This window comes from Hemiscyllium ocellatum, chromosome 6 (assembly GCF_020745735.1).
Source record: "Hemiscyllium ocellatum isolate sHemOce1 chromosome 6, sHemOce1.pat.X.cur, whole genome shotgun sequence".
In the NCBI taxonomy this organism is placed as follows: Eukaryota; Metazoa; Chordata; class Chondrichthyes; order Orectolobiformes; family Hemiscylliidae; genus Hemiscyllium; species Hemiscyllium ocellatum.
In genome coordinates, this window is record NC_083406.1 from 47,060,913 (window position 1) to 47,073,339 (window position 12,427).

At 39.6% G+C, this 12,427-nt stretch overlaps 1 protein-coding gene across 2 annotated transcripts in view; it reads left to right on the top strand.

The window, feature by feature from the left end:
* Positions 1-12,427, top strand: part of gpc6a (glypican 6a) — a 1,030,971-nt gene that overhangs the window by 191,462 nt on the left and 827,082 nt on the right. Inside the window, exon 1 of one of the 2 annotated variants that reach the window (XM_060825937.1) lies at positions 8,895-8,929. The exons of the other annotated variant lie outside the window; for it this stretch is intronic. Within the exon in view, the coding sequence (XP_060681920.1) occupies positions 8,899-8,929 (31 nt within the window). The 5' untranslated portion in view covers positions 8,895-8,898. Of the gene's footprint in view, positions 1-8,894; positions 8,930-12,427 lie in introns of those variants that run through there. 2 annotated transcript variants of the gene reach the window in all.

Genomic DNA, 12,427 nt, shown 5'->3' on the forward strand with positions numbered 1-12,427 from the left:
CTTGGACTGTCAGCCCAATCTGCATTGCTGCTCCAAGGTACGTTTTTCAAAAACACTGAAAAAAAAACTTAGAAGAAAAGAGAGAGGAAGATTGAGAAAAGAAAAATGCAAAAGGTGGATGGATTGGATGAGCCCTGGGATAAGGAGCTCAGACACTGCCTATTCCTTGGCCACCATCTTGAAATAACTCAGCTCTGCTTCTTACAGTTGTGTTGTATCAGATTACAATACTGACTGGACTTTTTCCAGGAGATATTAGTGAAAGTAAGGTCACAAAAGTTGGTAGGCAAGCAGGGAGCTGGAAAAACACAGCAAGACCGGCAGCATCGAGGGGTGGAGAAGTCAACATTTCAGGTGTAACTCTTCTTCAGTCCATTGACTTCTGAATTCCTGATCCTACATGGCTAGCTTATCTTTCCAGCCCCCCTGCTTGTCTGCCTTGGATTCCAGCATCTGCAGTTGTTTTTTTGTCACCACAAAAGGTGACAGCATAGAATCTGGGTCTCTTCTGAATCCTAAATGGACATGGACAAAGACATTTCAAATTGGAATCTTTGTGCTCCAGTGGAACAGGAATCAGAACATCAGATAACCATTCACAATTCTACACCAAGCCAAAGTGAGGACTGCAGATGCTGGAGATCAGAGTCGAAAAGTGTGGTGCTGGAAAAGCACAGCAAGTCAGGCAGCATCAGAGGAGCAGCAGAGTCAATGTTTCGGGCAAAAGCCCGTCATCAGGAAGCAATGAAGCCCTTCCTGATGAAAGACTTTTGCTTGAAACATCAACTCTCCTGCTTCTCAAATGCTGCCTGACCTGCTGTGCTTTTCCAGCACCACACTCTCAACAATTCTACACCAGCACAGGCTGATGCTGGTGTCCCCTCACTGATTTCTGCTTTTATTGTCCTTATGGACCCATTTGGCTCAACTCACTCAATGGCATCAATGTAAGATATTGATTTCAAATTTCCATTTGGTCACTGGGAAATGGATACTGATTCCAGTAGACTCCAGGCCACTCTGGAAGTTTGGCAATCCTAAAGGAGGAAGAGAAGTAGAAGATGCTATCAGTGGGCTGAGTTTAGGTGACTTCCAATAGATATGACATCAGGGATTTATAATCTTGCTTGCACACTTGACAGTTGCATTAACTGAGTACTAAATTACAGTTTAACAGTGATTACAACAGGATAAGAGCTGTTTTTAATCGGTCCATACTCATAGCACCATGAAGTGAATACTGGCAAAGGAGGGCTTAGTGAAGTGGGCAGATCCAGTTGTTATTGAGGGTTTCACGGTGTATCATCACACACACAACTGCTGCACAGACAATGGCTTGATGTACCTGCCTCCAGTGAAGGTGTGGAGCAGAATAAAATTGAGTCCAGTGACACTTCTTCAGAACTGGACTTGAAACGTTAACACTGCTTGCTTTCCACAAATGCAGCCAGATCTGCTGAGCTTCTCAAGCAATTTCTGTTTTCAGATTTCCAGTTTCCTTGTTTTATGTTAAGGATGTGGATTGGCTTGGCTATTGTAAAACAGTGAATTGCAGAATGGTTTGAAAACATAAGAAGCAGCACAAGTGTCAATTGAGAGGGGAAGTGAAGAGGTAAACTAAGAAGAACACCCTTATACCCTGAGTGGCCAATTATGAGGTGAGGCAGAAGTACACAAAGGAAAGAGGATTAGAGTGTGAATAAGAGAAAATGAGCACTGCAGATGCTGGAGAGTCATAGTCAAAATGTGTGGTTGTGAAAAGCACAGCAAGTCAGGCAGTACCCGAGGAGCAGGAGAGTTGACATTTTGGGCATAAGCCTTTCAACAGGAATGTGGAGGAGGAAGGGGGCTGAGAGATAAATAGGGGGTTGTCGGGCTCGGGCTGGGGTCAAGGTAGCTAGGAAGGTGGATGCAGGTAGGAGGTAATTGTGATAGGTTGGTTGGGAGGGTGGAGTGGATAGGTGGGAGGAAAGATGGAGAGATAGGACAGGTCAACAGGGCAATGTCGAGTTGGAGGGTTGGATCTGGGATGAGGTGGGGGAGGGGAGATTTGGAAACTGGTGAAGTCATTGTTGATGATGTGTGGTTGAAGGGTCCCAAGGCAGGAGACGAGGTGTTCTTCCTCCAGTTGACTAACATGGCAAATCCACCTGCACATCTTTGTCACTCTATGTGGAAACCGAACCACCAGGGGAAACCCATGCACAGACAAGGAGAAAATGCAAACTCCAAACAGAAAGTCCTCCAAGGCCAGAATTGAACCCAGGTCCCTGATGCTGTGAGGTAGCTGTGCTAACCGCTGAATGCTCATGCTGCCCAAAATTGCACAGCACAATTTAAAAAAAACTCCCAGCACACGTTTCAGCATATTTCTTAAGAAGTGCAAACTAACTTTATATTGCACTAATGCATGCAATATCTGAGCACCTTCTGCTGTGTGCAGCCAGAAAACAGCATGGGAGGTGTTGGCTACGTGCTACCTACTTTACAGTGAAGGGCTTTTGTTATAATACTCAGTTTTGGAATTTGAATATCAATGTTTGGCTCAGCATTTTTTGCCCATCCTTAGTTACCCTGAAGAGGTGGTGAGCTGATTCTTGAACCTCTGCAATCCACGTGATGTAGAGAGGGAGTTCCAAGACTTTAACCCAGAATCACTGAAGGAACAAAGATGTGTTTCCAAGACAGGATGCTGAGTGGCTTGGAGGGGTATTTGCAGGTGGTGGTGCTTCTATGAATCTGGGTTAAATATGTATCACAATCCATGTGCCCTTCATCAGTTTTTAGATTAGATTACTTACAGTGTGGAAACAGGCCCTACACCCCAACAAGTCCACACTGACCCACCAAAGCACAACCTACCCAAACCCATTCCCCTGCATTTACCCCTTCACCTAACACTACAGGCAATTTAGCATGGCCAATTCACCTAACCTGCACATTTTTGGACTGTGGGAGGAAACCCACGCAGACACAGGGAGAATGTGCAAACTCTACACAGTCAGTCACCTGAGGCAGGAATTGAACCCGGGTCTCTGGCGCTGTGAGGCAGCTGTGCTAACCACTGTGCCACCCACTTTTTAATTCACTTTTCTGCATACGATCAATCATAGAGTGCATTTGTGCAGTTCTTTGTTTTCTACTGTTATGAAAGTATAAACTATTCGGCATGATTGTGTGTAATTATGTGTCGTTGGGATGAATTGTTTCATATGGCCTGGTCAGCTGGCTGATGTGATAAAGGATGCAAACAGGTCAGGCTTCAGGCTCTAAACAGATGCTATTCCACTGATGTTGGAAATGCCCAGATGATGAAAAGATTCGATATGAAAAGAAAATCCAGGATGTGTATTCTCACTTAACTGTTCATAAGACATGTTCGCAAAGGCATCTCAGAATGTCTTTTTCCATATTGTGGGATTTCAAAGAATTCTGAGGAGGTGGGTACGTCAAAAACTGGCTCCAGCAGGGTGTATTTGGGATTATGCGGAGAGAGTTTACTTAAAGCTTGTCAGGAGTTTTGTATTTTACTTTTTGTCTTACTCAAGAATGTAATCCATTGTTAACCACATTCTAACCATATTAGTTATTTATAGGAAAATCTGCTTCTGCAGATGTTACATGAGACTGTATTATAAAAGTGACAGACACATAGTGAGTGGTTAAAACTGATTCTCTGTCTCTTGAGGCTGCCATTTGTGAAACATGGATGATTCTAATTGTTGACATTTGTGAATCTGCATATTTTGATAGACAGTTGGAATCCTCTGTCTGTGCTCAGTACTCCAAATAGCCAGGACTCAAAGCAAGATTCTGAGCACTAAAATAGTAGTTTTAATCCAAGGGTGTGATTATTACAGTAAACAAGGCAAAGATTAGGATTGAAAATGTGCTATGGTGAACCAAACTGGAAAGGGGTTTGTCTGTTTGCTATTTATATTAAAATTGCAAACATGTGCAGATCAAGCATGCTTACAGCTATGTTACAAATAATACACCATGCACATTGTTATCTTCAGCTTTTCTTTCCGGCAGTAAAGAAGCTCATTTTGAACAATATCTTGGCATGGACTGGAACTCATTGTAAAGCTAATATTTCCATGTGATCATCCATATCAATGGCTTCATTTTGTAAAAAAGGAATCTGTGAAGATTATATTGGAAATGGATGGAATTTGATTTCAGGCTGCTTATTAAAATGTTGTGAAAACATTGTTTCTGTAAATATTTTGCATCCATTATTAACTTTAACAAGTAAGATTAAGCCACCATTCTGTGATAAAATTTAGCCTTTTATTCATTGAGAGAAGAGCAAAATAAAAACAGATAGTTTCTGCAGGAACATGCTACGTTTTATAAAATTAGCAAGGAGCTTCTTGAAAGGCAGTGCATGGGAAGGACAATTTTAAAAGAATGCCCTTTTAATCATTTCCTGCTGAGTTCAGTTCACTATGGATCTAGGCAGCCTGAGGTGATAATCCCTTTCTGCTTCATCGACAGTAGGATTGAAACCAGATGACCTCCCATACCTGTTGGAGGTTAAATCTTTTCAGCCCTCCTAGGGACATAGCACTATGCTGGATAGATTAGATTATCAAGAGTGTTAAAGGTCATCTAATGAGCTATCCAGTGTGAGCCACTGAATCATTTGGGTAAGTTGCAGTTGCAAAACTCTTTCTCAATTATTTTCTTCCTGTGAAAACTTGCATCTGTTTGCTTCCTGATACACTCAATTATGAGCATTATGTTGTTTTATATTCTGGTCCAGCTAGATTCTAGAGACAAAATGCAGATGCTGGAATTCAAAGTAGAGACACAGGAGGCTAGAGAGCACAGCAAGCCATGTAGCATCTGGAGAAGTCCGACATTTCAGGTATAACCCTTCTTCAGGAGTCTAAGCAATGGTTGGCAACATCTGCTCGAAGAGAACAAAGTTACGATTTTGAGTCCAGTTCTTTGGAACTGAACTAAAAGCTGGAAAAATGAAGGTGATCGGACTTGAAAACCTTAACTCTGCTATTCTCGGCACAGATCCAGCCGTACCTGCTGCGTTTCTTCAGCAGTTTCTGTTTTCATCTCAGATCTCCAGGATCTGCAGCATTTTGCTTTTGTTCAAGCAATTGCTATTTGTTCACAGGGCCAGCCATTTCATACTGAGTTGAACAAGTCAACAATACTGCATCACAAAGGTCCAAGAAGATCAAGTCCTTAGGACACATCCAGAGAGAGTTTTTTGAAGTGACATTTCTGCTTTATAGAAACTTCTAATTAACCTGTTCTGAAATGTATGTGGCTGATTTATAGATTACTTTTCAATTTGAATTACTTCTATTGCTCCCCCTCACTTCTTTATTGATTAGATTAGATTGCTTACTGTGTGGAAACAGGCCCTTCGGCCCAATAAGTCCACACCAACCCGCCGAAGTGCAACCCACCCATACCCCTACATTTACCCCTTACCTAACGCTACAGGCAATTTAGCATGGCCAATTCACCTGACCCGCACATCTTTGGACTGTGGGAGGAAACCGGAGCACCTGGAGGAAACCCATGCAGACACGAGGAGAACGTGCAAACTCCACACAGTCAGTTGCCTGAGGTGGGAAATGAATCCGGGTCTCTGGCACTGTAAGGCAGCAGTGCACTGTGCCACTGTACCGCCCACAATCTCTTATCCATGTGCCATGTTCTGAACATTTCATTTTTATTTCATTTACTTAAACATTATTCCCTCATGTATAATCTTTAGCCAATATCCCTCTTTGGCCATTTTAGAATTTTATTCCAATTTTGATTCCTTCTGGAAATAGACTTCAGATTTTCTCCCATTCTGTCAATACCTGAAGGTTTTTCAAAAACATCTGTATTTGCTTAATTTATTTTTTGTTTTCTTCTTTAAGTGCATGTCATTTTTGGCAAGTGAGCATTGTTAATTCAAGATATACTTTGCCACTATGTAGAGGAGCCCAGTAAAAACCTAGGGTTAAAAATTCTTTAGTCTTCGTGAGGCAAACATTAAGTCATTTCATTTGAGCAGGGTGGAATTTGTGTCATAAATCAGATATAGCTGAATTTAAAATACATGCTAACCTCTATTCCCAGTAGGTATTGGCAAATGTATCTGTACACAATGTACTGCAAGGGACTACACAGACCTAGAGATTCTGCCATGCACCTCAAGTTTCCATCTGAATTAACTGAAGCGTTGTGGAAAGGAGGATACAGCAAATATATCACTATAAGCACTTAAAAGGCAGGGTTTCAAAAAAGATGGATAACTAAAAAAAGCACTATAAAATTATAAATCAAGCAGCATTCAGAATTTTTGTTTCTTATGACTCTATGACTTTTTCACATTTTTTATGTCCATGCCATTGTTTGTCCCTGCCAATCCCTCCCAACCACATATCAACCACACCACCCCGTCCCACCCCACTTCAAAATATTTGAAGTGTCTTCTGAGTTAAGTTGGGGATGTAGTGATCTAATGGTAATGGCAGAGTGATCCACAGCCTTATACTAATGCTCTTGCGATGTGGTTTCAAATCCAATCATGGAAGCTTGGGGAATTTAAATTCAAGTCATAAATCTAGAACTAAAACCGCCTTTAATAGTGACCATGAAATCATTGTTCAATTGTGAAAAACCCATCTAGTTCATTAATGTCCTTTAGGGAAGGAAATCTGCTATCACATAGCTGCATGTGACTCCAGACCCACGGCAATATGATTGATGTTGAATTGCCTTTAGGAATGTATCAATCTGGCATAGAACTGAAAAGGAATGAATGAGGATGAATCACTTGGCATTGACAATTGCAGTGGAACTCACAGTGGCAAACCTAGCTCTATCAGTTCTGTAAAGTCCTCCTTACCACCATTAAAGTATTCTCCAAACCCACAGCGACTACTATCTAGAAGGACTGAGGCAGAAGATACTTTGGAACACCACTACCTCTACGTTCCTCGCCAATTGATTCACCAATCTGACTTGGAAATATATCACTGTTCCTTCTGGGTCAAAATCCTGAAATGTGATTCTGAACAACATTTTGGCTCTCCACAGAGCACATGGAATTCAGCAGTTCAAGAAGGCAGTTCCCTACCACCTTTTCAAGGGGTATCTAGGGATGGGCATTAGATGCTTGACCAACCAGTGACATCAACATCCCAGGAACAAATCAGAAAAATAATTGAATCATAATTGTCTTACCATCAGAATCTAGCGTGTAAAATCCCACTATGCCTCACCTTTACTAGCACTTTTTATAATTGTTGTATCACATAGACTGTAAGAGCATAGTTGCGTTTGCCCTTGTGATTCCTTGGATCTGATCTGAAAAGAATGATTCCAAAAAATGCTGCTTTGAAAATTCAACTGCAGAGCTGATGCATTTGATGCTTATAGGGATACCTCTTCTGAAATATAATTTTCCCAAGGGTAGAGATCTATTGGGCTGGAAAAGCTACAGTCCGGGAGCTCCAAATATTTTCAAAAGACTTGACAACAGCTTTTCTCATATGGGATCAATAGTGTATGTTCCACTCTATTATGTATTCCAGCTTGTGCCCTTCAATTATGTGCAAGTGTTGCCTTTTCATCTAACAAGCAGTTGGAGTTGGGACCTGATACTCTGACTTTTGCAATTTTATTTGCCAAGTAATTTTATCTTCCACCATGGCATATATTGTGTCAAATGCACAAACAAACCATTTTCACTTCTATTAATCTTATTTTCTCTCATGTTGACTTATGTCTTTGTTACTATAACTTTCTGTCTTGTTTCTTATGATGGTATTTTACAGTAACATTCATACCTTACCTGGTTGTTTTAAATTGTGACTGCTTTCAGTCGTAGGAGACAGATTGATATTGTGGAGTAAAAAATGTGGCAGGAATATTTAAGCAACAGAGTTATTCAGTTGTCAGGGTAGGCTGGTTCAGCATGGTGCTTTCCCTGATTAAAATTAATTTGACATAGGTGCGTCACAAGAGAGCCAGTCATCTACCACATTTGTTGCTGTTTCTTTGCTTCAATCTCAGCTTTTCTTATTCACTAATGCTCACTGTAGTAGTCAAAGTTGACATTCTATAACAGACAATGGAAAGCAGGAATTCATTCTGCTTGCACCAAGTAAGTAGATTGGTCATTTGTCAGTTTCAAATGGTTCAGCCTCAAAGAATTTGAGTCAGGTATGTGACATTACAGTGGATGAGAAAGTATTTTAGGAAGTTGTGTGACATTAAAGGGATGGAAAGACATTTCTGCCAATTGTGTGACCTCAATGGGGTTGAAAAGTCAAAATGGATCACTTAGTCCATCTTTGAAAATTTAGGCAGTCATTTTCAAGCTGTGTGTGGTATTCAAACACGTGATTAGCCACCCATTGTAAACATCCCAATTACTTCAAAAGAAGAGGAATCAGATGAGTGTAATTGTCAATTGCTAGAGAACTATAAATTTTCTCGCTGAGCTCACACTGCAATTTACCCATGTTCTGATATAAATATTGAATCCAATATTTATACTGTTGCTTTAAGATTTGTGTAAAAAACATCATTATATGAGTACCACTGACTTAAATAACAAATGCTTTTGTTATAATCAAGAAGCGAGGAATTTAATATGGGCCCTCTAAGCTTCTATACAATAAAATTCATTCAATGTCTGTAACCTCTAAACATCAGAGAGACATAGTTTGAAGTTATTCCTGTTGATAATTTTAGCAACAAGATTGGTCAAAATGGAATTTGTTCAGTAATACTATCCAACATTCATAATGGAGCAGGACATTAAACAACTGAACATGATAGAGCTTTTAAAATAAATGCATGCCTGAGTTCCTTAATGTCTAACTAAGGTAGGAATGCATGGTTGAACTGGGAAATAAAGGAGTTATGCAAAAACAGCTGATTGGACTGCAGAAAAGTAAGTTCCAGATTATTTATTCCTCAGCATCTTCCGAGTGTGCTGTTACTTGTGCTCTGCATGTGATTTAATTAGTTGCATGATAAATTGCAAATCTTCCAAGATTGCTAACTGCCATTATTTTAAACGAGTTAAGTGTGCATTGCACACTTTAAAAGTATATTTTAGATCACTATGAATGGAAAGGAATAAGGTTGTGGGTTTGTGAATTAGCAGTGATGCATCTAATGTACGTAAAGATATGAAAAAGCTTCTGCTTAAAGGGAACATGCACACAGTGGCCCTCACATTTATCTGATAGCATGGAAAATTGCTCATATATGTCTCATCCAGAAAAGCAGGATAAATCTAAAACAATCTAGAAGCAAAAGAAAAATCTGAAACTGGGGAAAGAGATCTATTGGTCCCACTCATCTTGTGTGTTTCGGTATGACCAGTTCAATTCCAAGTATCAGCGGAAATATTTTTTGCACTGGTGTTTTATTCCTCTGGGAAACTGAATCCCATCCTTTTCCCATTCCCTTAAATGATTGAAGAAATCACTATTGGTGCCATTAACTCTACTCACCAATAACCGTACAGTTCAGGCTTCACCAAGGCCACATGGGTCTAAACTGTATCACAGGTTTGATCCAAACACCCACGCAAAATTTGAAAATTGGAGAAGTGAAAGTGGCCGCTCTTGAGATCAAGGCAATGTTTGGCCCTGCACGACACCAAAAGAGCCCTGTGTTATGACAGAGGTTGGAAGAGTGCACAATCTCTCATTATTCACACCAATCTACTAGCAACAACATAGAAACATAGATTTTCAAAGCAGGAGTAAGCCATTTGACCTCCATTCAATTCCACCATTCAATTTGATCATGACTGATCATAGAGTTTAATACCCTAATCTTACCAGTGCCCCATATCCATTAATACCTTTAGCCATATCAGCTAATCTACCACATTTTGAAAGGAACATTAACTTTACTGAATGACTGATATGGACAATAATGTGCTTTATAGTAATTAAGTTTAGTATAAAATTTTCCATCAGCCAGCTTTCTTTAAGACACAACAAAATCATTTATTTATTGTGAAAAGGGGTCTTGTTTGGCAAAGGTATAAAAACTAATTAATATACAGTTTGAACGAGGAAAGTACAAATGCTTACTTTCTAAATAATTCAACAAATGCAAACATCAATTAAAAGGAGAATAAAAGAGCTTTCACAACAGAGATTATCATTAGAAAAAAAGCAGTGTTGAAGAGAAAAAGAGATAAGATATGAAATGCTCCAGATGGTTTTCAGTTGGCTAGCTGGCAAATAAAGGTTAGATTAGATTCCCTACAGTGTGGAAACAGGCCCTTTGGCCCTGCAAGTCCACACCGACCCTCCGAAGAGTAACCCACCCCCCTCTGACTAATGCACCTAAAACTATGGACAATTTACCTGACCTGCACATATTGTTAGAATTAAACCTGGGACACTGGTGCTATGAGGCAGCTGTGCCAACCACTGAGCCACCATGCCACTCCAATAATGATGAGTGTCACTAAATATAGCCAGTTGTCTCTGGAATTTTTGCAGATGTAGTCCTTTTAGGAATTGTGGAGAATTCAGAGTTTTTTTAGGAGAACATCTGCATCTGATCTTTTTTTCAGATTTATACTGGGATCCCCAAATGGTCTTCCATCAGAAAGATAGAGGATGAGCTTCATATCTTCTTCATTAAACTTGAAACAATATTGAAAGAAAACTTAACTCCTAAACCCAGACATTTGTTATCCAGTAAACAAGTCCAAGCAATTGAGGACATCAGATTTCCTTTCTTAAAAGACATCAATAAACCAGACAGATTTTGACAACCATCAATAGTAATTACAGAATATTATATTACTATGCATAGCTTTATATTCTAGAATTCAAAGAGAATTCATATTCGTAACACTTTCCAATTATAAATAAAGGGTGACTTGATGACAGGGTACTGGCATCTGTGGAGTTATTTAAGCTTTCAGAAAGAACTCTGACCAGAATCTGCATCAACACAGCAAATATGATAAGAAGCATGGAACTATGAATGAAAGCTAGATTTTGGTTTTCAGTACATTTTCCATTTTAACCAGTCCTTTCCCTCCCATTGGAAGACAAGTAATGGGTTAAAATTGAAGCCATCGAGCCTGATCTTAGATTTTAGTGATGTTCCAACTGAGGAGTGCTGTCTTGTGCTGATTCTATGACTGTCCAGAAGTCTGACAGGAATTGTTTCTACATCCCTTCTAAAAGTTCTACGCCATCTTTAATGACAAGACAGATTGTCAATTGTGCCATTGTTCATTAAAAAGCAAGAAACAGTTAACTGTGGAGAGTACAGTACAGAAATTTCTTAATCTTTGGCTTTCACACTAGGTTTTTACACATTCTGTGTGAATATAGGAATACTGTGCAATGTTTGCTATTCTTTTGGCACACTAACCTCTGAATGACCCTGACCCACTCTTTTATTTTTGATTCCCTTTCTCACTGTACCTGTAGCCTTCACCTTTTTAATTCTTCCTACTCCTTGATTTTCATCTTTTGCGACACAGAGCAAAATGGAATGAAACCATTCAAAGTACAGGGGGTGCAATTAAATCAGAAAGAAAAGGCAAGTGATATATTCAGAGAACAGCACTCCTTGAAAATATATACTTAGTTAAATGTACCATATCAAAGACAAGCTATATACTTCTTTCTCAGTATATAAAATTTTACACACACACACACACACACACACACACACCTCTTCATGGAATATAAAGAAGCCCTTTATGAAAAATTCCGTTCACTGATTATTGTGAAGATTCTGCTAACCTCTGTTATTGAAGTATTCCATATGGTTTTGATTCTCAACTGATTCAGAATAAAACCATATGGAATATTTAATGATAAGAGCCAAAATTGGATCATGACACTAATAGATACTGTTGTCACACTTTTTTACTGTGTGCATTTGCAAAGGAAAATATTTCTGAGTCTTGATCTTGAAGAGAATTTTCATATTTCAATGGATGACAATCAATATTTAACAGCATGGTGGCTTAATGGTTACCACTGCTTCCTCACAGCACCAGTGACCTGGGTTTGATATCAGCCTCGGGCGACTGTATGGAGTTTGCATGTTTTCCCCGTGTCTGCATGGATTTCCTCCAGGTGCTCTGGTTTCCTCCAATAGTCCAAAGATGTGTAGGTTAGGTGAATTGGCAACGCTAAATTGTCCATATATTCAGAGATGTGTAAGTTAGGTGCATTAGTTAGGGGTAAATATAGAGTAGGGGAATGGGTCTGGGGAGTTACTGTTCCAAGGTTGGTGTGGACTTGTTGGACTGAAAGGGCTGTTTCCACACTCTAGGGATTCTAAATACGGAGCAACAATAGACTGACCTCCTTTTGTTGAGATCATTAAAACCATGCCACAGTGTCTTGACTTCAGAATTTCACAGTCATCTACTGATTCCTGGATGACAAAA